The sequence below is a fragment of the Equus caballus genome, chromosome 31, assembly GCF_041296265.1.
Source record: "Equus caballus isolate H_3958 breed thoroughbred chromosome 31, TB-T2T, whole genome shotgun sequence".
Classification (NCBI taxonomy): domain Eukaryota; kingdom Metazoa; phylum Chordata; class Mammalia; order Perissodactyla; family Equidae; genus Equus; species Equus caballus.
In genome coordinates this window covers 21,586,176-21,609,616 of record NC_091714.1, presented here as the reverse complement: position 1 = coordinate 21,609,616, position 23,441 = coordinate 21,586,176, and the positions used below count along the sequence as shown (strand labels likewise).

The 23,441-nt window shown below is 37.2% G+C and overlaps 1 protein-coding gene across 33 annotated transcripts in view; it reads left to right on the top strand.

Moving 5' to 3' along the window:
• Nucleotides 1-23,441, top strand: part of UTRN (utrophin) — a 478,290-nt gene that overhangs the window by 181,902 nt on the left and 272,947 nt on the right. For all 33 annotated transcript variants that reach the window (XR_011434362.1, XR_011434361.1, XM_070256224.1 and 30 more), the window contains 11 exons: nucleotides 997-1,146; nucleotides 3,014-3,175; nucleotides 3,649-3,777; nucleotides 4,459-4,632; nucleotides 6,495-6,650; nucleotides 9,362-9,532; nucleotides 12,607-12,786; nucleotides 15,104-15,232; nucleotides 15,553-15,723; nucleotides 18,276-18,437; nucleotides 19,306-19,443. Coding sequence is in view for 31 of the 33 variants with exons in the window: in XM_070256224.1 (XP_070112325.1) it covers nucleotides 997-1,146; nucleotides 3,014-3,175; nucleotides 3,649-3,777; nucleotides 4,459-4,632; nucleotides 6,495-6,650; nucleotides 9,362-9,532; nucleotides 12,607-12,786; nucleotides 15,104-15,232; nucleotides 15,553-15,723; nucleotides 18,276-18,437; nucleotides 19,306-19,443 (1,722 nt within the window). In the remaining 2 variants the exon portion in view is untranslated. The remainder of the gene's footprint in view (nucleotides 1-996; nucleotides 1,147-3,013; nucleotides 3,176-3,648; nucleotides 3,778-4,458; nucleotides 4,633-6,494; nucleotides 6,651-9,361; nucleotides 9,533-12,606; nucleotides 12,787-15,103; nucleotides 15,233-15,552; nucleotides 15,724-18,275; nucleotides 18,438-19,305; nucleotides 19,444-23,441) is intronic.

The following is a 23,441-nucleotide window of genomic DNA, read 5'->3' as shown; positions in this document are numbered from 1 at the left end:
ATTAAAATGTTAAGAGAGTAGATTTGCTTAAAAAAAACCAAACACGATGGGGGTGCATATGCTTTTAAAACTAGAAGGATATGATGTGGTACCAAGTGGATGACTGGACTGAAGCTCAGAATTAAGTCAGATGTGGTACCTAAGTTCCAGGAGACAGATGCCCTGCTGGAGAAGAGATGTCACTTCTCAAACAAAATAGAGTGGGAGATGGAGAGAGTAAAAAAAAATATGAAGAGCTTACTTTAAGAACACATGTTTTCCTAGTGTGAGAGCTAAAATGTGCGTTCTACAAACATGGAAAATGGAGAAAAGTATAAAGCAAACTCTAAGATAAACACTTTTAAACATTTTGGTGTGTTTCTTCCTGTTTATTTATTTTTTTACATGTACACACTGGAAGGTAGTACGTTATAGTAACTGGATCAAAGGCTTTGGAGCCAAGATGGAATCTGAGTTCTTCTTTTTACTGACTGTGTATATGCAGGCAAACTACTTGACTTCTCTGAGCTTCAGTTTTCCCATCTGTAATATGAGAATAATATTTAGCCTGTAGGGTTAGTTAGATTTATGTATATATAAAGTGTGTATATAAAATTGTACCTAGCATTCTGTATATGTCGTAGAAAAATGAGTAGCTGTTTTTAGTAATTTAATCAATAACAGTTTGAGGTAATTTTTCTTGTGTAGTATTGTTTTCTGCTTTTAAACTTTGTATCATATCATGAGTATTTCTCCATGTAATTAATAATTATTGAAATTATTTTTATGGAATTATATTATCATATGTCATCATTCCTGCTGAGTTCTCAATTTTGTGTATTTATTAATGCCATGATGGATGTTTTTGTGACTTAATCCTTTACTTAATTCCTGCTCTTGTTCTTTAGGTAGATTTGTCTAGCAAATTGAATTACATGTTAAAAAAATGGATATTTTTAGGATTCTTGATACGTTTTGCCTCAGTAAATGCATTATTTTTTCCTTGTCCCCGTCCAGTCTCTAGAATCTGTTTTGCGACATCCAGCAGATAATCGCACCCAGATTCGGGAGCTTGGCCAGACTCTGATTGATGGAGGGATCCTCGATGACATAATTAGTGAGAAACTGGAGGCTTTCAACAGCCGATACTTAGAACTGAGTCACCTGGTAAGAACCGGGACGCATGCTGGTGTTGATTAGGGTTTATGACATGGAGCGACTTTAAGAACATTCACCAAGATGAGCACTTGGTAGCCAGCGTTAATGGGCGTGTTGAGGGCTTTGAAGTACCACGTGGGGAGGAGTAGACCTGACGCTTGTAAGGCAGGAGGAAGCTGATGATTAAAAATCTCTCTGTGAGATTGTTTACTTGTGAACTATTTAATTTCATTTAAGGATCGTATTATAGCTGTATATAAGAATATGTCAACTTAATAGTAAATTTGACTGTTATTTTCTCCTCAAAATGAGTTTATTTGGGAATAGCCAGAAGAATTGCCATTTGGGATGTGCATGCTATGGTGAACCATAGGCAAATCCAATGAACAAAAACGGGGAGCTGCTTTTACAGAGAAAAAGGGGGAGTAGGGAGGGGCTGTTCTAAATGAAAGTCCATTGGGGGAAAGTGACAGTTCAGGGAGGCATTGGCTTCTCGCTGCCTGAGCTGTGGTGTTTCTCATGGGCTGGGCTGTTGCCCGTGGGGAGAGAAATCTTCCTTCAGGAGTAAAGTAGTTGCCCTTCCTCTGGGGATGCCAGTGTGCCTCTCTTCCTGTTCAGTGTAATTGATGACATGCGATAGGCTGTGAGAGCTCCCCCTACAGGCCTTCCTGACTCCAGTTTAGTTAAGGTGTCTTTTATTTATTTCCACAAATAATAACTCATATTATCCTAGTAAATATTAGGGCCATGAGAATTTGACATCAGCTGCTGTTATAAAATGCCATCATCTCTTAGATGCATATCCAGAATGTTTCACAACATGCATGTTCTTATCCGTAAGTGGAGATAGGAGACTGTTCTTTTATAGGGGGATTGCATGGATATTAGATGCTTTCCAACACCTATTAAATAATAACTGTTGATGTTTACGTCTTGAGTAGTGTTGGGTTTATCCCAAAGTGCAGCAAATAGTGGTTCAACACGTGCGCATCTGTAGAGCTTGTTTTAGACTTTGGAAAAAAGAGATTGATACCTTCACTCTACTGGTAGACAATTCTTGTTTTATTTTATATTCTTATTGATAAGCTTATTGCTGATTCCTATAATCGCCTAAATTTATAATAAATGATATATTTTTATCCTCTGTTTAATAATATGCAAGAAATCTTTACTTTTTTATTGAGGTATAATTGACGTATAACACTATATTAGTTTCAGGTGTACAAGATAAGAATCGGTATTTGTATACATTGCAGAATGATCACCACAAATGTATTGTTAGCATCTGTCACCATGCATAGTTACAAAAAATGTTTTTTCTTGTGATGAGGACTCTTAAGATCTTCTCTTTTAGCAACTTTCAAATATGCAATGTGTTATTAACTGTAGCCACCATGCCAGGCATTACTTCCCTGAGACCTGTTTATTTTATAACTGTACGTTTGTACCTTTTGACCCCCTTTGTTCGTTTTGTCCCTGCCTCTGGCAACCACCAGTCTGTTCTTTGTATCTATGAGCTTGTTTTGTTTTGTTTTTTAAAATTCCACATGTAAGTGAGATCATATGGAATTTACCTTTCTCTACCTGACATTTCGTTTAGCATAATGCCCTCATGGGCATTTTTATATCTTGTCATTATATTTTTACATTGTCAAGTAAAAATTACTAATTCACTGCAAAATACATAAGATACTAGAAGGATCTTTTCACTGTTACCATTGCTAGCTATTATTTATTTATAATGCAGGCCAAAGTCTTGAAGTAAGTATTTTAATAGTCTATTTCTTTTCTTCATGGCCAGAATGAAAGGGTTTTCCCATATTCAGCTATTTATATTAGTGCTGAGTGACTAATGATTAAATTTTCCCCTGTGTAGGCAGAGAGCAAACAGATTACTTTGGAAAAGCAACTCCAGGTCCTGCAGGAAACTGACCACATGCTTCAAGTCTTGCAGGAGAGCTTAGGGGAGCTGGACAAGCAGCTCACAACATACCTGACCGACAGGATAGACGCCTTCCAGGTTCCGCAGGAAGCTCAGGTACGGCCTCGGACATGAGGGTGTGTGAGTCACAGAGAGAGAATGTGTGATTGCCTTCTCACCAGCGAGAGAACCAGCCCCTCCTGCCCTCCCAAACTGAGTCAGTGAGAAAGGTTGACCTTTCTTATGAGGCAACCTGTGGGTTTTGGAGTTCTCGTGGTCTCTATGTGAGACCCTGGTAAATGGCCACCATTTTTAAATTATAGTTTTCTTAGCTATGGAATTAGAAAAATTCCTTCTTTATAAATAAGTGGTGAACATCAGAAATGACAAATGCAAAGACCTTAGTTTGTGCATAGCACACAGTAGCCCCACAATATGGCAGACCATCTTGTTATTATACTGCAGACTTCTTAAAGCTTGTATAGGGGTCAAATTTGTTGAACTCTTATTGTATAGGGGTCAACATATTCTTATGTATTGTATGACTACTTGGACCTTTTTGAAAAAGATATTTTCTCATCTCTTTGTAGAAAATCCAAGCAGAGATCTCAGCCCACGAGCTAACTCTAGAGGAGTTGAGAAGAAATACCCGTTCTCAGCCTCTGGCCTCCCCGGATGGCAGGAGTGCCAGAGGAGGGAGTCAGATGGATGTGTTACAGGTGATGGGGAGAGCAGCTTTCTTTTGCTTTGCAGTGTGTTGGGCATAAAAAGAAAATGAGAAAGAGCTGAGTACTTCTCTGTGACGTTAGCAGCGGGATGGGAGTGCTGTATTGAAGGCGTATTGTGTTCCAGGCAGGGCAGCAGACACAAATTATTGCGTGGGTGGAAAATATTGAATCTGATTTTTATCGCTGAGAAGAGAGAGTGAGCTAGATTTATAAGTTCGCTGTATATAGATTTTTCCGTTCAGGCCGAGCCGCTGTCAGTACTGATGTGGCTGATACCCGGGCCGGACGTGAGATGCAGCATCACTTCGTCCCTTCCCGGTGGACTCGAGATTGACTTTCACTCAGAGCTCGTGATGAAGGACGTTTTGAGTTCTACGGGTTCCTAACTATATTTTTCAAACAGATGAGAAAACTAACGCAGTTTTAATTCCAGCGAGGCCAGCTTAGCCTTTTATTATATCTAAGACTGAGACCCTGAGTGTCAAGTAATTCGTGGCGTTGGGCTCTGCTGTTCCTAGGGTGATCGGGCAACCTCACTGAGTTCCTGTAAGGAATGTTTTTGTTGGTGCTTTATTTTACAGCTTTTTAGCAGTATGTGTTACATTAATAATGTCTGTGAGACAGATTATCATTCTGATGTGAACTGCTTACTATTTTCATGTCTGAAAACAGAGGAAACTTCGAGAGGTGTCCACAAAGTTCCAGCTTTTCCAGAAGCCCGCTAACTTTGAACAGCGCATGCTTGACTGCAAGCGTGTGCTGGATGGTGTGAAAGCAGAGCTTCACGTTCTGGATGTGAAGGATGTGGACCCTGATGTCATACAGACCCACTTGGACAAGTGTATGGTGAGGCCAGTGGGTGGTTAATGTGTCCAGTGGGCTTTCCAGCAGCTAATACGGCTTCATCTAGCGTTTACATACATGATTTATTCAATAATTATTAGTTTACAGTGTGCTAAGAATAAGGATTGATGACGAAAAATGGTAAAAAATGAGAAGTGTGGTTCTTCCTTTTAAGGAAATTAGAAGAGATAGAGAGAGAGCTAGGAGAGAGTAAAATCAATTACAGTGTCATGAGATAAGGAAACTAGAGTAGACATGTATATATGGTGATTAAAAAACAAAGAAAACACGTCTTAATCATAGTATAAAGTTAGGAAAGGCTTTGCGAGAATGTGACTAATGAGCTAAGTTTTGAAGGATAAATTTGAGTTAGCTAGATGAACCACACTTAGAATGGATGTCAGGAATATTACAGTGTAAAAAAATTCATTCTCAAGGAAAATAAAATTTTAAATTTTAATTTGTAAAGTTTAAGCCTAAAATATGAAAGAAGAAATTATGCTTAGAATGGATGTTAGGACTATTATAGCATAAAAAAATTATTCTCTGGGAAAATAAAATTTTAAATCAAAGTTTAAACTTAAGATGTGAAAGAAGAAATTATTTATAAGGCCTTATTACTATTTTAGTCTTGAACTTTAAAAATCAGTTGCATAGAAATTTAAAAATCACATGGCTGAGCATACACAGTCTTAGAATAAGTGTTCTGCTTGAGAAGAATCATGAAGAAACAGAGGATGACATTTAAGACAAGAAGAGTTTAGGAGAGTTCTTTGTGCTTTTCAAAACTGCAGTCTTCACATATCTGTTACATACTGACAGTTGTTTGATCACTTGAAAGCTAGAGTGAGTGGAAAGATGAACAAATACAGTCGTGTGTTGCTTAACGATGGGGACACGTTCTGAGAAATGTGTCGTTAGGTGATTTAATCCTTGTGGGAACATCATAGAGGGTACTTACACAACCCTAGATGGTATAGCCTACTACATACCTCGGCAATATGGTGCTAGTCTTATGGGACCACCATAATATATGCAATCTGTCATTGACCTAAATGTTTTTATGCAGCACAGACTGTAAGATAAATTTTTATGTGTGTGTGTGCGCATGCATGTATATATGTGTTTATTTATTTCGTGAGCTATAGAGATCAACAAAGCAAGCACTTAGTCTCGTGGTCTGTTACTGTGTGACAGTGCCACGTGAGAGGTTTCAGGTCAAGACCATGATGAATGGAGATGAGAGAACCTGCTCAGAATAAAGGTTTTTAAGTTGAAGCTAACTAGGATAAAGACAGCTCTGAATTTGACCTACATAACTCCAACTTCCTATACTCACATACATCTTGATATGTTGAGTTTTTATATATCTTTTCATTATGTGAGTAATATGTGCTCATTGTAGTAGACTTGGTATTTCAGAGAATTGTATGAAAAAATGAATGTTAATACTTCCACGTTCCAACAGCCAGAACTAACCAGTGTTGGCTTTTTTCTATAGCATTTAGAATTTTTTAAAATGTAATTTAAAAGATGATAGACATTCACTTTTTAGTCTTAATATTTCCCCGTTTTATATAGAAAAATTTTGTTCATATTAAGTACTTTCATAAACCTTTAAAATATGTCTGAGTTTTTTTTAAACAAATATAATCTCTATTAGTGTACTTTCTTATCTGACTTAAAAAATTATTACACTTTGGTTTCATTTTACTCATCCTTTGAACCAAATCTGAGAAAAACAAAGCCCTTCGATCTCCATAGTTGGTTCGTAGTTGTCAGCCTCTGTAAGTTGTGTTCTGGAATGATTCCAGTTAGCAGGTTTTCACTACAATGTGTAAAATTTGTCTTGCTTTGTTTTTAAGAAACTCTACAAAACTTTGAGTGAAGTCAAGCTTGAAGTGGAGACCGTCATCAAAACAGGAAGGCACATTGTTCAGAAGCAGCAGACAGACAACCCCAAGGGGATGGACGAGCAGCTGACGTCTCTGAAGGTGCTCTACAATGACCTGGGTGCCCAGGTGAGGGGCGCGACCGCATGCCCACCTCACGCTCTCTTTTATGTGCTTTAGAATTTCATTTCTGAGAGAGTGCATGTTTCAATTTTATGGCATTAATATGTTTTCAATTATTCCTATAATTTTCATTATATTTCTTTAAACGTAAGTGTTAATATCACAATGATTACTACTTGTATAGAAATTTATTTTCAATATGTAATCCAGATTCATTTTTATATTTTCAATGGCTACTGACATTTCAAGCCAGCCCTGGTGGTCTAGGGGTTAAGATCCGGCGCTCTCACCGCTGTGGCCTGAGTTTGCTTCCTGGTCAGGGAACCACACCACCCATCTGTCGGTTATCATACTGTGGTGGCTGCGTGTTGCTGTGATGCTGAAAGCTGTATCACTGGTATTTCAAATACCAGCAGGGTCACCCATGGTGGACAGTTTCAGTGGAGTTTCCAGATTAAGACAGATTAGGAAGAAGGACCTAGACACCCACTTCTGAAAAAAATTGGCCATGAAAACCCTGTGAATAGTGGTGGAGCACTGTGATACAGTGCCAGAACGTGACGTGATGGCACTGTATCACAGTGCTCCACCGCTATTTTGTTGTTAGTGCCATGGAATGGATTGCAACTCCTGGCGACCCTGTGGACAGCAGAACAGCACTCTTTCCTATCTTTTTGCGCCATCATCTCACATCCATAACTGTTAACTTGACATCTGCTAAGAGTGTAGATCTCAGGTGTTGTCACCACACACAAAAAAGGTGATTACGTGAGATGATGAATGTGTTAAGTAACTTGATTGTGTTAATCATTTCACAGTGTATACGTATATAAAATTACCACATTGTATACCTTAAAAAGTCACATTGCACAACCTAAATATATATAAATGAAACTATAGTAAGTAGCAAGAAGTGGTAGCCCACCAGGAGTGTGCTAGGTCTGAAGAGCCAGGGGAAGAGGGCGTTTTGAGAATGAGTGTAGGCAACTGTTAGAATATTATTGAAAGTTGAATGTGACATCCACTTAAAGACGGTTGTTAGATCTGTTGTCATTGGAGTCGTTATTGAGCTTAGCAAAGATAATTTCTGTGGAGTGATGGGAATAGAAGCTGGAATTGCATGGCTTGGTGTACATGTGGGAGGTAAGAAAGATGGGAGGATCTCTATGGGAAAGGTAGGAGAGAGGAAGGTCTTTAGGGGATGTGGGACAGAGAAGGGGTTTGTGTGTGTGTCTAGGAGAGACTTGAGTATGTTTGATACCTGACGAGAATGATCCTGTTGAGAAGGAATGGTTGACTATCCAAGAGGGAGAAGAGATAAATGGTTAGATAAACAATTTACAAGTTGATACTGCCTAATTCAATATGCAGTACATCTTAAAATGTATTGATTAGACTGAGAAGAGTGTAATTTGTTACAAGTTAAACTGTAAGTTATTTTCTTCCTGGTATATGCAAATCTTTAGTAGCATTAAATTTCATGATGATTGTGTAGCTGCCTGGGCATGTCAAAGTCGGATAAGTAGCGTTTGAATACGCAATATTTTTTTAGTATAATTCACATATTTGTCTCCTAAAGTCTGCATTGAGGTGCTATTAATTTAGAGTCATGAATTTTAATTAAACTCTATAGAGAAAAAAATTCACTTTTAAGAAGGACTTTAATAATCATCAATCCTTGAGGTGTGAAAGAGTAAAACTGAACCTAGGGGACAGGAGAAAGAAATGGAATCCCATGTTATTTATTAGGAAAATTCAGTCTTTAGGCCATTTTATATCATCTAAGAAAATTTCATCCCGTATGTGACTTATCACTCAGTACTTAGGTAAGGTTATTGTCGAGACATATGTGCGCATAAAGGGAGGAACATATTTTATTTATGTATTATTGTGTTGTCTTGTCCTTTAAAGAGCTATCTCAGCTTTAGATTGTGCGCGATCATTTAGTTTGAGGCGCCATCTTGTAAGGTAGAGGGTCAGCCCAGGCTCTATCCAGTGGCCATACCGCCCTGATCATGGCCTGAACCGCTTTAAGCTTCTCTGCCGTGATCTGTAGGTAGACAGGTTGGTGCCTATCACAGAGACTGTCGTGGGTTTTATTGCTTAAGGTATCTAAGATCCTTTAACGTAATATGGGAGCTGTATTAACAGCCTAGTAAATGTTAGTTCAGTTCATTTTACTTTCTGTCGACAACAAGAATTAAATAATAAAAGTGTATGTTGCGTATTCATTTCCTGTAAGTGCTTAATTCTAAAACATGTAATTGTGAAAATAGGGCTATTTCCCCCTCAGAGTGCTAGAATATAGTGTATATGTGTGTGTTTTTTGAACAGAGTCCTTCATCTAGATTCCAGTGCATCTTCTGTTGAAGATGATAAAAGATGCTGTTTATTGATCCCTTAGCTTTGTTGCAAGGACCGGCCCGAGACCTTCGTGTATGTTTGTTTCTCATTTAATATTCACAGCAGCCTTTTGAGGGCTCTAGTCTCACTTAGGAAAGAAGTGGTGGAGCTAAGATGAAAACCCAGGGCTGCCTGGCGTTAACCACGACAGTGTATTGTCCCCTGCGGGAATGCCAGGACAGACTGATTCTAGTGCTAGAGATGAAGGTTATGTGTGTGTTGGGCGTTAGATATGAATCAGTTTGGATCTTTAGTTATTATTTTGATTTATGCTCATTCATGTTCATCCTTCTCTGTCTCTCTCTCCTTTTTAGGTGACAGAGGGAAAACAGGATCTGGAAAGAGCCTCACAGTTGGCCCGGAAAGTGAAGAAAGAGGCTGCTTCTCTCTCTGAATGGCTTTCTGTGACTGAAACTGAATTAGTGCAGAAATCCACTTCAGAAAGTTTGCTTGGCGACTTGGATACAGAGATTTCCTGGGCTAAAGTAAGTTGCAGTTCAGGTGAATCACCAATATTATTCCAGTGTAACCTGTGACATCCTGTTCAGGACAATCTGGGTGGATGCCATTTCTCTCCATTTCATATTAAATAGGGCTTTTTCTTTTTTCCATTATTTTTTTACCACTTCTCTGTCCTAAGAAAGAATAAGAATATTTGAAAAACAACAATTTTAAGACAATATTTTTATCTTGATTTGAAAAGTATTAAATTTGTATGGATCATCAGTAAGGCCTTTTTAGGCATTATGCTTATGTGGTACTTGAAAACGTTGTAATTATCACCTTCAAAATTGGTGACTTTTTAATTTTTTTTTGCTGAGTAATATTTGCCCCATCTATTGCTAGTCTTGCTCTCTTTTTGCTTGAGGAAGATTAGCCCTGAGCTAACATTTGTGCCAGTCTTCCTCCGCTTTGCATGTGGGCTGCCACCTCAGCACGGTTGACCAGTGGTACAGGTCCACGTCCAGGATCTGAACCATGAACCCGGGCTGCCAAAGTGGAGCGTACCAAACTTAAGCACTATGCCATGGGGCTGTCCCCCAAAATCGGTGACATTTTTTGAGTATTCATTCTTCACAAAGTTATTGTGCTGAATTTATTTATTAATTCTCCTATAATAACTTTGTAGCAGTAACTAATCATTCTATTGCAAACTACCTGATGTAAAGAGCGTAGGAACAGAATTTTCCAAAAAAATCAACAAAAGATCCAAGAGTTTTCTTTAGCCCTATAGTTACTTTGAAATCACGGAGAGTGGAGGGTTGATTTGCCAATTCTCTCTTTTGAGGTGGACAAAGAATTGAATGGATGGGACACAAGTAATTTTTTTCGCCAAGGCATTCTCTTTTCTTAAATTTATTTCCTAAGAAAGAAGCATGTGTACTAGAGATAAGTGCTGGAAATAAATGATCAAGACTGTGGCAGAGATTTTTATAAAGCTACAAGCATCAGTTTTGACATCCTCTGTAGGTGTTTGCTTGTGGGAAGTGAAGAGATGCTATGAGGTCGTGGCATGATACAACTCCTTCTTAATTGAATGCTCTGTGGAGATAACAGTTGAAAGAATGTCAAGATATTAGGCACTAGAAAGAATATTCTCAGTTTAGAAAATAGCTCATGAAAAGTGTAATTATGCCCATGGGCTGTGTGGCGTGAAACGGGATGTATGAAGGAAATGAAGGATGTTGGAATTCCTGAGTGTATTGTGGATGAATTCCAAGCAAAGGCACCAAACTTTATTTTTGTTAAATTGAGGTTTTTCAAGGAAATATTATCTTCTCTGTACAATACACTTTGAAAGCCGTTATTTTCTTGATAGCAACATAAGTCATATAAGCTAATTGAATGACATTTGCATAGTGTAATAAAAAAAGACAGGTGCAAAAATCATCTATAATCAAAGAATACCCTGTTATTATTTCAGTTTTTGATAGGCGCATATGGACATACACAGGCAAAAGCATATATTTAAAAAGAATTATATTGTATCTAATGTTTCATGACTTTCTCTAAAAAACTTCGATCTTTGACATTTTCCTTTACTTTTAAGTGCTTTCGTATCACATATTGGAGATAAGTGTAGTATTTCATTGCATATTTTATTTTTTTATTGTCCTGTTCCTCCATTCACATCCATCTAAATTATTACCGATTTTCACTTTTGTAAAAAATGCTATGATGAATATGCTTGTAGCTAAATCATAGCATACATTCATAATTATTTCCTGAGGATAAATTCTTAGCCCTAAAAATATTGGGTCAAGGGAGATGTACATTTTAAACGAACCCACAGCACCTTCTCTTCCCTGGGGTAAATCACACGAAACATCAGTATGGAATATAATCACCCATTGTCAACGTTGTGCTTTCAGATTTAAGAAACATGCATATTTCACATTTTAATGTATTTGCTCTTAAAAATTATGTAAAGTTTTTTCAATGCAAAATTTAAATAGCATTTTCATTTCTGAACTTATTCCGTAGCTTAAATATTGTTATTTTCAATGTAGTAATTTTCTTCACAATACAAGCTATTAGCATAGATTGTATGTACTGTTTAAATGTAATTACTTGTAAGTCATTATTTCTTATAGTTCCTAAAGACTCTGCTAGTCAATCAGTACATAACCATGCTGTGGGTATTCTATTTTTTTTTTTTCTCCCTGCTGGAGGAGACCACTTGAGAGAAATATTTTAGTGACTTTATAAATATACTAGAAATTGACGTGGCCAAGTAAGTGTTTAAAACCTTGACACACTTGTGAATTTGCAATTCTTATGCCTTCCAAAATGTGATTTAATGATTTGAGATGAAATATAAACTTGAGCTCTTTGAAATGATTTATTTAAATGTTGGTTTAAAAGGTGCAACAGCCGTAGGGAGATGTGCCCCTGTACTTTTTGATTGAAAGAACTTTGTAGTTTTAATTTTGGAACCAGTCTTCTGTCTGTAATTCTCTGACTACACGTTGCCTGGTCAAACTGGTGAAATGTGTGAATCAGGTTATCCTGAATGTTATCTTTCCATATGAGGACAATTGTAGGACCAAGCGTAGATGTGTTAGTTCTTCTGTGATTTACTTAAGATGAAATATGTTTTTAGTGCTTATGTGACAGATTATATGTTAAATCACTTGGTTACAGGATGTAATCCTTGCAAGTAAATATAGTACACGTCAGTAGTTTCCTGTAGTATTCAAGGAGATAAATCATTATGACTTTTGGAGAAGTGTGAGTTCTTGGATAGTTTTGCTTTGCCAGTTTGTAGTTACTGAAAATGAAATTGATTCCTTACATCTGGAGTTATGATGAGGATCATTGGGGTTTGTGTGTGATAAATGGAATTTATACTCAAAATAAATGAAAATTACCTTTTCCACATCTGAATTTATTAAATTTCTTAGGTTTAATTATTTGCATAATTAATTGCATATTTTAAGTTATCTAGGGAGTCATGGACTACTATAATGTAGAAGAAAAGTTTTTAGAAAATGAAGGTGATATAAACTTTTATAATGTTCTGAAAGATCAAGTGAGTCTCAGTATTTTTATTTTCTAGAACATTCTGAAGGATCTGGAAAAGAGAAAAGCTGATTTAAACACCATCACAGAGAGCAGTGCTGCCCTCCAGAGCTTGATCGAGGGCAGCGAGCCTGTTTTGGAAGAGAAGCTCTGCGTCCTCAGTGCCGGGTGGAGCCGCGTTCGCACCTGGACCGAAGATTGGTGCAGTACCTTAATGGTAGGCTTCGGGGAAAATTTAATGACGACACTTTCTTCTCTCCTTTCATTATTTTAAAACGAATACAGCTTTGATTAGAATTCCAAATCCTGTTTTCTATGTGTCAGTAATGTTTTGCTTGTGAATTAATTTTATTAGACTACATTTTATTTTTTCCTTTGAAAAGATAATAACTAGAAAGAGTTCAAAGTGTCTCTATTAAGTGAAAAACTATTTGTGATATATGTAGATATATATACTTTAATATCTTGGTGGATGTACCTTATTTGTTTCATTTTAATAATTTAATATTGTGTTTAATTATCATAAACTATATATAATATTTATAATATTCTGATAATAGTATAGTAGTTAAGAGCACAGGTTCTGACATCTGATGGCTTAAGTACAAATTTTGAGTACTAGCTGGGTGACATGGTCAAGTTACTTAAATGCTCTCTAAGCCTCAGTTTTCTCATATGTAAAATGGGCATTATTACAATTTCTGCTTCACACGGTTTTTGTGAAGATTATGTGACATAAAACATGTAGTGCTCTTATATAACTATATTTAAGACAACCAGTTTAGATCTTATGATGGTGATGATGATAATTGTTAGATGTTACGTGTTGTTAGTCTTTGGTTCTACCGCTGCACTGTTAATTATTCCATGGAAATAGTGACAATTTAATCTTTATAGTGGGTTTCTGTCCTTCTTATACTAACAATGAATATATGGCAACCTCACCTTCCCCTGCCTTAGAGGGAGTTGGCATTTTTATAAATTATTATTTTAGGGGCTGGCCCCATGGTGTGGTCGTTAAATTTGGCGTGCTCTGTTTCGGCAGCCCAGATACGTGGGTTTGCATCCTAGGCGCACACCTACTCACTCCACTCATCAGCCATGCTGTGGTGGTGACCCACATACAAAGTGGAGGAAGTTAGCACAGATGTTAGCTCAGGGTGAATCTTCCTCAAGCAAAAAAAAAAAAAAATTATTTTGTTCTGACATGTCTGAGTTAGAGCTTTTATCAAATCATAGAATTACTGGGTAATGTCTAGAGACATGTGTCTGAGCATTTATTGGTATCAGTCAGAATGTGCAGGGCTTTGAAGTTCATGGGCTTATGTCTTGATCTGTCACATTCATATCCAGAGTCCATCCACAATTTGTTATCTGCATAACTGTGAGTAAATTACTTAATGTGACTAAACCTCAATTTCCCTATATATAAAATGGGAATAGAAGTACATATCTAACAGAGTTGTTAAATGTTGAGTATCGAATGTGTAATTCTTGGCTCGGAGAATGTGTTCACTAAATATTTTATATATTCATTTTTGTTGTTACTAGCTTCATTCCACATTCTCAGGCCTCTTCCTTCTGTATTCTTTAGTCTGTACCTTCCAAATTCTCTTTTCAAATAATATTTTTCTAGTCCTATGAGAACGTTTGATTTACCTGCTTTATTGGAGGTAAATAAGTCTGGTGCTCATCATTTCTTCTTACTTAGAATCCATATTACTGTCAAAACTTTTCTTGTGTCATTTATTCTCATTTTCTCTTTTCAGCTATTTTTCCATACTATAGATTAATAATATTTCCTTGTCTTTTAAACACTTTTCTTCTAGATTTTTTTCTAGTTTCCTTTACTCTATAAAATGTAGTTCCTAGAAGTTGTTTGTTTCATCATAACTCTCCCCACTCTATTTGATCAAGTTCTAAATTCTTGCCTTAGCCTCAGCAATTTTGCCAAGTTTTAATTGGCTTAACTGTTTGCTTCTGTTTTCAAATTTATCTTGATCACTTTTTATATCCTGCTTTAGGAAATATTACTACGGTCTGTGCCAGGGGTAATAATATTAAATACTGACGACACTGAGGTGAAAAGACACAGGCCCTGCCCTCTAAGCAGATATAGTCTGTTGAACAGGCAGAATCTTACTCCATCCATATGTTAATCATTCTTTTATGTATTACTTCCTTAAATGAATTTTTAACAAATATCATCAAGGGGACAAATGAGATTACTTGTGGTACAAGAATGAGGAATAAGGGAGACAAAGAAAATGAAATTGAAAAGCAACTTTCACCTTTTATTCTTCAACTTTTTATTGTACTGAGGTCTAAATCAAATAAATTTAAAAGGGACTAACCATAGCTCTGCATTCTTAGGAATGGGATTTATTCAGTGGAGAAGAGCTTTTTAGGAAGGTGGAAACCCTTCTTGAAATTCAGCATACAATTAGCTCTTTAAAGGTCTTTTAATCTCTTCTAAGACGATAGTCTTAAATATTTCGTATGATTGCATCAGCATTTTATTAATTCCTTTCTAGAACCATCAGAACCAGTTGGAAATATTTGATGGAAATGTTGCTCACATCAGCACCTGGCTTTATCAAGCTGAAGCGCTATTGGATGAGATTGAAAAAAAACCAGCAAGTAAACGAGAAGAAATTGTGAAGGTAGCGAATGCAGAGGATCAGTTAACACTTCTGGGAGTGGGAGGTTTTGCTGTGGTCTTTTCTCTCGTGGAATGCTCCGAGTTACTGGTACACACGTTCTTCCCATGCAGTAGATTCTTAACTTTTATTCCGGCAGGAGAAAGTGAGGTCTTGAATGAGTCTTAATATATGAATAGCTCTTACTGAAATTGATTGTGCTGAAATCTCTTACTGGGCATCTCAGACATTTATTTAAACTCCCTTTAATTTTGAGTTAGCATCACACTCATGTTTGGTTTTGATTTTTCCCATGTGATAATTTTGTGTTTTCTTTCAATTAGCGTTTACTATCTGAGCTTGAGGACGCCCACCTTCAAGTTGAAAATGTCCGTGATCAAGCCGTTGTTTTGATGAATGCACGTGGAGGCTCGAGCAGGGAGCTCGTAGAACCAAAATTAGCTGAACTGAATAGGAACTTTGAAAAGGTGTCTCAACACATCAAAAGTGCCAAAGTGAGTAATTATATTTTTATATAAAATTATTTTCCTCATAGGTATGTGTCTAAATGATAGATGATTACTATGGTATATACATCAAAAATTTTTAATTTAAAATGTCACTCTTCTTTGAATGGTGCATTCGTCCTTATTTATTTGTGATTGTGCAGATGAAGGAGAGAAAAAAAGAAATTAGTACTCAAGAAAATAACCCACTCCAGAAACGGTTTCAGAGTCTCCATCAGAAGTTAAAATTGGCTATAAAATAATGAGACTAATTTCCAAGCCAGGCGTGAATATTAAGCCTATTTTATCATCACACTTTATAAATTTGCACAAACTACACGCTTGTGAACTTGTTTTGTGCTTTATGTGTTGACGCATCTAAAAGTTACAAGCAATAGATCTAATGCAGAAAGCTGTTACCTAGTTTTATAAACTCTAAAAAGATAAGTGAAAGGGTAATAAATAAGAGCTTTCCTAAAAGAGTGTTTATTTATGCTGCCATATTATAATTTTTCTCTGTGTGTGTATCTTTCTCATTTTCACCCTTGTTTCAGGAGGGGAGGAAGTGAAACGTTTTACTATAGTGTTCTCAAGACCTGGGTGTAGTGAGCTCTCAGTAAATGTTAAGTTGAAAAGATGATAACATTTCGATAGTGCTGGGGAAAACAAATGAAACAGCGTAGCCGACTTTGGGGGTCATTCAAATGAGGTGTTCATTCTGACAGAGGATTCTGAGTTTTTCAGGATCCCAGGTGTGCCCATTGGATGGCATCTTTTGAGTCTTAAGTTAATTCTACCTCTTGAGAGTTGGGTATTGAAATTATCTAAGAGGAAGGGTCCTCTTTTTTTGTGGAAAGTAGACATTGTCTAACTCTTCCTTAATTTGAAATATATAATAGGCCAAAGGATATTTCATAGCCTATGAATAGACTTAGATTATTCACAACTTAAAGAAAACAAGCCAGACTCTTGCTTTAACTTTTGTCTTCCTTAGCTTTGACCTTACTTCCTTACCTCCTGGGCTAACCTCATTCGTTCTTTTCAGTGGCTCTGTGGGAGATTTTTACTGGTATAAGAGAGTAATGCACGAGACATAGGGATTCAGTAAGAGGAAGCACGGAGACACAAAATTATTATCGTCCCCATAAATAACTTCTCAACATTTTGGCATACATGTCTATTTTTACTCTATGTATGTTATTAAAGTATCAAAATTTTTGTGGTGTTTTGTATATTCTCCTTTGACATAGGTTTTAACTGCTGTGGAGTGTTCCATTATATGATCCGATATAATTTTATAAGTTAATTTTCTACTTTTGTTATGCCTTTATTTTTATTTATTTGTTTTAAAAAATTATCTTATTGGGGTCATATTGGCTTACAACATTGTGTAAATTACAGGTATGCATCACTATATTTCAGTTTCTGTATAGACTACATTGTGTTCACTGCCAGCAGTCCAGTTTTTATCCATCACCGCACACGTGTGCCCCTTTACCCCCTTTTGCCCTCCCCCCACCCCCTTCCCTTCTGGTAACCACTAATCTGTTCTCCTTACCTATATATTTGTTTGTGTATCTTCCACATATGAATGAAATCATATGGTATTTGTCAATCTCTGTCTGCCTTATTTCACTCAGCAGAATACCCTCAAGTTCCATCCATGTTGTCACAAATGGCACAATTTTGTCTTTTTTTTGTGGCTGAGTAGTAATCCATTGTCTTCTTTATCTAATCACATCTTCTTTAACTAATCATGAGTCAGTGGGTACTTGGGTTGCTTCCTCATCTTGGCTATTGTTGTATAAATACTATCATGAAAATACTTTCATGCATGTCTTTTTGCTCATCTCTTAATATGCCCTTAGCATCAATTCTTAGAATTCCTTGAACTTGTTGCAAAAATTGTACATTTAAAGGCTCTTAAGTAGATTTTCCAAAGAGTCCCACAGAAAGTCTGTGCCAATTTGTACCTCCACAACCAGAGCGTGAGAGTGTTGGTTTCCCCATGCTCAGCCAACACTGCATGCAGTTTTCTGCGTTTAGTTTTATTAAAGTTGTTACATCGAGTTTAGTCACATAAATATCAAGTCTTTCTATATAGATATTGTCTGAAAAGACTGCACTGAGAAATACGTACTGTTTTGAAGTTTGGGTATCCAAACCCACAGGGGATTCTACTGGGGAAAGTTAAGTAGGAGACGTTCTTTGGGACGCACCGGAACTAGGTGGTGCCCTTTCTTCCTTTCTGTGGCCGTGGCTGGGATGGCTTTTACATCCCAGCCTATTTCCTGCTGTGCTCACACATGGGCTCAGAATCCTCCACACAGCAATCCAGGCAGCCACAGTCATTTGCACGTTACTTCACATTCCTGGCTGGAGTCTGGAGAAAATAGATAATTTGGAGAAGCCCAAATGGGTAAAATCATTGCTGTATGAATAAATAAAATTAAAGTCAGTTCAAATAAACGCTAGCTCCTGTCTTGACACTCCTTCCCTCTGATTGGTGATGGAAGGTCTGGTTAAGAACGTCTTTTCAAAGAGCACTTTTCCTTCCACAGTTGCTGATTGGCCAGGAGCCATTAGCATTCCAACGTCTGGGTGCCACGGAGGCGTTTGAAGCTGATGTGCCTTTCTCTGACTTGGAAAAATTAGAAAATGACATAGAAAATATGTTACAAGCTGTGGAAAAACAGTTGGAATCCAGTGATGAAGATGAAAAGGTTAGTTCAAGAAGGTTTTCAGAGACAGCCCTGGTGGCCTGGCGGTTAAAGTTTGGTGCAGTTCACTTTGGCAGCCTGAGTTCAATTCCTGGGTGTGGAACCACACCACTCGTCTGTCAGTAGCCGTGCTGTGGTGGTGGCTCACGTAGAAGAATTAGAAGGACCTGCAACTAGAATATAGAACTATGTGCTGGGGCTTTGGGGAGGGAAAAAAAGGAGAGGAAGATTGGCAAATGTTAGCTCAAGGCTACTATTTCCTAGCAAAAAAAAAAAAGATTTTCAGAATCATGATGTTCTCATTCTTCTTCTCTTTTAATTATATATTTTGTTGCTGTTGTTGTTGTTGAGAAAGATTGGCCCTGAGCTAACATCTGTGCCAGTCTTCCTCTATTTTGTATGTGGGATGCCGCCACAGCATAGCTTGATGAGTGGTGTAGGTCCGTGCCCAGGATCTGAACCTGTGAGCTCGGGCCATACTTAACCACTATGCGCTGGGGCCAGCCCAATGGTTAATTATATTTTTAAATCAATGATGTTTACCCAAATATCTGCCAAACATGATAGAACAGATCTAAGTGTGACTTTCTGATGAGTGTCAGTCTAAGATTTGCCCAGTGATTTATGTAATGATTAAAAAAAGACACTTTCTGTAAAGGTACTTATCTTAGTGTTATCTAATTTCTGCTAAATTAGCATTCTTTGTGAGATATTTTAACTTCAAATATGAAATGTTTTAAGATAAACATGAATTTTGTTGTATGCCATTCAGGTGAGCATATCTTGTCAGTTAGTTCTCCTGCTAGGGAGCTCATGGTAACTGGCCCTGTGCATTTTTCTTTTGAGTAAAGTTTTCCTTTTAAACGTTCAGGTGGATGAGGAGAGAGCCCAGATTGAGGAAGTCCTACAACGGGGGGAACAAATGTTACGTCAACCCATGGAGGACAATAAAAAAGAAAAGATCCGTTTGCAGCTACTGCTTTTGCACACAAAATACAACAAAACTAAGGTATTGTCATGGGAGTCTCTGTTCTCCTTAAATAACTTACTCAGCTCTTGTCAGTCAGCAGTGTGATGTTGCACTCGTGGATGTTCAGAGCAAACCAGTTTGAGTAGTCTCTCTTTCTCCTTTCTAGTGTGTCTTACTAGATGTGTTTATATTCTTGGATGGGGCAAGACTCAAAGAAAATAAAAGCCTGAATCTTTATCATTGGGCATTTCTTTTGGATTTCTGATAACGTATTAAACTTGAGAGGAATCTATCCCTTTTGGGAGTGATTTCCTCCTTCAATTCTGTATTTTATATGTGGAGGTCTTGACCATGTCAAAAAAAATTCTAGTTTGCAGATAACTAAATTTGTGAAATTGAGAGACTATGATTTATATTCTAAACCAAGATTCACTGCCAGCTCCCTTTTCACTGGCCATCTTCCCAGCTGTACTGTAAGTGTGCTGGTGCTCCCCAGAGGTCTGTTTTTAAGTAACCCTTTTAGAACTGGTAGTAGTTGATGATGTTGGAATCTAGTAGAAGATTCCAGCCTCTCAGCTTGCCACCTGTTGGATGTCTCTGTTTGTACTGCAGCCTTGTAACACGTCCCAAGATACACTTGCTCTCTCACTCCCCCTCCAAAATGTGATTCCTACTTTATTCCCTGTCTTCATTACTTACTTTAAAAACTACCCATTCTCAAGGTGGAAACCTCACAATCATTCTCAGCTATTTCTTGGTGTTCACACACCTTGTTCCTCACACCGTGCTGAGTAGGAATTAAAACCATGGGGTCAGAATGAAGTGAGATACACTGAACCTGAAGTTCGGTGTGGTTCTACCAGTGACTTGTTTTACAACCTTGGGAAACCGACTTGAGTTGTCTTAGTCCACTGTCTTTTCTGTATTTCAGTCTCTTATGATTTTCTCCCATTAGTTATTGCAGTATGTCCCAAGCTGGTTTTCTTATGTCCGAGTTTTCTAACTCTAGCTCATTCTCCATATTTTCCTCAGAATTGTTACCCCTCCCCTCCTCCAAAATCATGGCTCACCATGTCATTCTTTTATCTGAGAACTGTTCAGGAAAATATTGCAAAATACAGAAACAGCTTTAAGTGTAGGCTTCATCGCTCTCATGCTGTCCTGAGGCTTCCATCTGACCTCCGTCTGCCTCTCTGAGTCACTGTCGCTTACTAGGTAGTGTAACTGTGCTGGGTTTCTCTATGTTTTCCCAAACTCGCTGGTGCCTTAGCACCTCTGGGATAATGCTCATTTTATTCCCATTCACTGGAGTGGGTTTTTCCTTCTTTTTTATCTGAAAAATCTGTTATCTTTTAAGACTTGGCTCCATTTTCATCTCTCACATCTTTCAGATTATATTATAGTTCTTTGCTTTATTGTTACTTTTTAAGGTATCTTTCTTCTCTAGCACTTTTTCAAGGTTTCAGGCCATATCTCATTCATCATTGTGTCCCAAGTCAGGAATCGTTACTGGTCCAAAATAGATATAATTGTTAGGTGTTTTATCCATAAATAAATTTGTTTTTCAAAAGTACTAATATGTGCTATTACAGGCTCATTTTATTTTCTTTCACTAGCATTGTTATTGTAGTTAAAATATTTTTATCTTTATTTCATTAGCCCATATACTTCTTCAGATCTGTAGTTTTCCAAACTGTTTCTGAACTGTGAACGTTAGAATCACTGGGGAGCTTCAAAACAGTCAATGCCCAGATCTACCCTCAAACCAGCTCAATCAGAACCTCTCAGGTTGGGCCTATGTGTGGAGCATTTTGAAAAACAACTTCCTAGAACATTCTAATATGCAGTCGGGGTTGAGAACCACTGGTTTACAGGACTCATGTCCTTATTTGAAACATGTGCTAAATTACCTTCTCTTATTTGATACTAGGGTGTTACTATTTTTTAAATGTGTGCAAGCTCTTTATAAAATAAAGATATTAATTTCTTGTCATTTGCTAAAAAATATTATCTTACTGAGTTTTATCTTCTAATTATTTTATCTTTACTTTGCAGCCCTTTAAAATGTTTGTTCAGCTACATATGAGTATGTTTTTCCTTTGTGATATTTTTTCAGTCTGTTTTGGGACCAAAAAGTCCTTCTTATTCAGAGAGTTGATAAATATTCAATTCTGTTTAGTTCCAGTTTTTTCCTATGGTTTAATAAAAACAAAACTTAGAAAATTTTTATCAAGTGTTCATTTAGAGTAAACTTTTAATCTATTTGGCATTTAGCTCGCTGTGTGACATGAGCTACATCAAGTAACATTGTCTAGTCCTACCTTGTTGTATGTTTGTATGTCCGTGTCCTAGCAGAGGCCTTTAAACGTACAATTATCCAGAAGTAAAGTCTGGGTCGGATCCCCAGGATGTTTTTTCCCCTCGGGCATTTTGATCGATCACACTCTTGGGAGGAAATCTATTTTGGGAACGTAGTAGCACGTGTTTAAATTTCCAACAGCCTCACTGCTTCTGCAGGAGTGTGGAGGCTCAGAAACTCCTAGATTATCTTTATGGTGAGAATGGAAAAAGACAGGCTTACTGAACACCGTATATATATTTTTAAACTTGGAACTTTCTATTTGGATTACCTGCTGACCCATTCCTGGTCTTGGAGTAGTTGCTAAGGTATAAAAGGGACTCTCACCTGAAATCCAACGGAGCAGATTAAAAAAAAAAAATCGCGCATGTGCTGGTTAGTGATGCTAATGAGGAAAGTACTACGAGGCTGCATGTGCTTCCTGCATGTATCAAACAGCTGGAGGCCTGGAGCCCTTTCTGGTCTTGCGGCAAACAGAGGGTCTCTCAGCGAGAGCCTGGTTAATAGATGAGGAAGCCAAGCAGGACATTGGGTCCTGGTTTCTTATTTTGCTCCTTTGACACAATTACTCAACATTTAACTAGTTTCCTTGGGTCTTTTGCTTTAAAATTAAGAAGAGGAACAGTTGAGGCTACTTTCGTGATCTTCCAAAAAATTGGCCTATTTAAAATTAAAAGGTTATTTTTAATTTTTCCTTTACTTAAAAAAATATTTATCATCTTTTTATTCAAAACTGGTTCCTGGGTGGACACATTATTTATTTCAGCGTTCTTTTATATTTGCCTGAAAAATACAATTTGCCTTCTTAGACATATGGGTAAATATCTAGAAATGCTTTCTGACTAAAATTTGAATATGTGGCGTTAGGAAAATAAAATTAATATTAGTGTGAAAAGGATAAATAATCCTGTGGCTAAAGTCAGGAAATTTATAGGCTTGCTGCTCCCCTGCCTGTCCGGGACTGCCCATCAATTGGCGAAAGTAGTGGTTTTTCGAATTCTAGGAGACAAATAAATGCAGGCCTCTAAATTCAACACCGTATTATTGACCCAATGATTTTAGTCCGGAGTCTTGGTTTCATTTAGGAATTGTAACCATTTTCAGGATCACTAACTCAATGAACATGTGTTTATGATCATTTTCACTGTCATATTTGAATTTACAGGGGAATATCATTTTTTAGAAGTTCAATATAGGAATATAATGAAAATGTCAAGGAAACTACCCTAACTCAGGAGTGGATGTACTTTGGCCATTTGCCAGTAGTGGACAGCACTTGTTATACTGTAACCATCCAGGAGTAAAGGGCTTGAACTGAAGGACTAGCGGTCCATCCAGAGAGCACTTTATTGTTTAGAAAGCTCTGATTAGAGGATATAGAAAAGACTAGATGAGGGCAAATAAGTAGTCCACCCAGCTTAGCATCTGTCTGAATTGAGCGTGTTAGGACCTATTGTCTTGTATGGGATATTCATGTTCTGTAAGATTGTTCTCAGACGTTAAGAGTGTGTTCTGAATTAGCTGGATATTATTCTAATCAAAACCTCCATTGTATTTCTTATGTTACGTTACAAATACGTTTCAGTTATTTACGTTTTCAGCAGTGAGGCCCAGAAGTGTTTAATCTACTTGTGAGATTTAAAAAACAGATTAAATGATAATGATATTAAAATGTTTT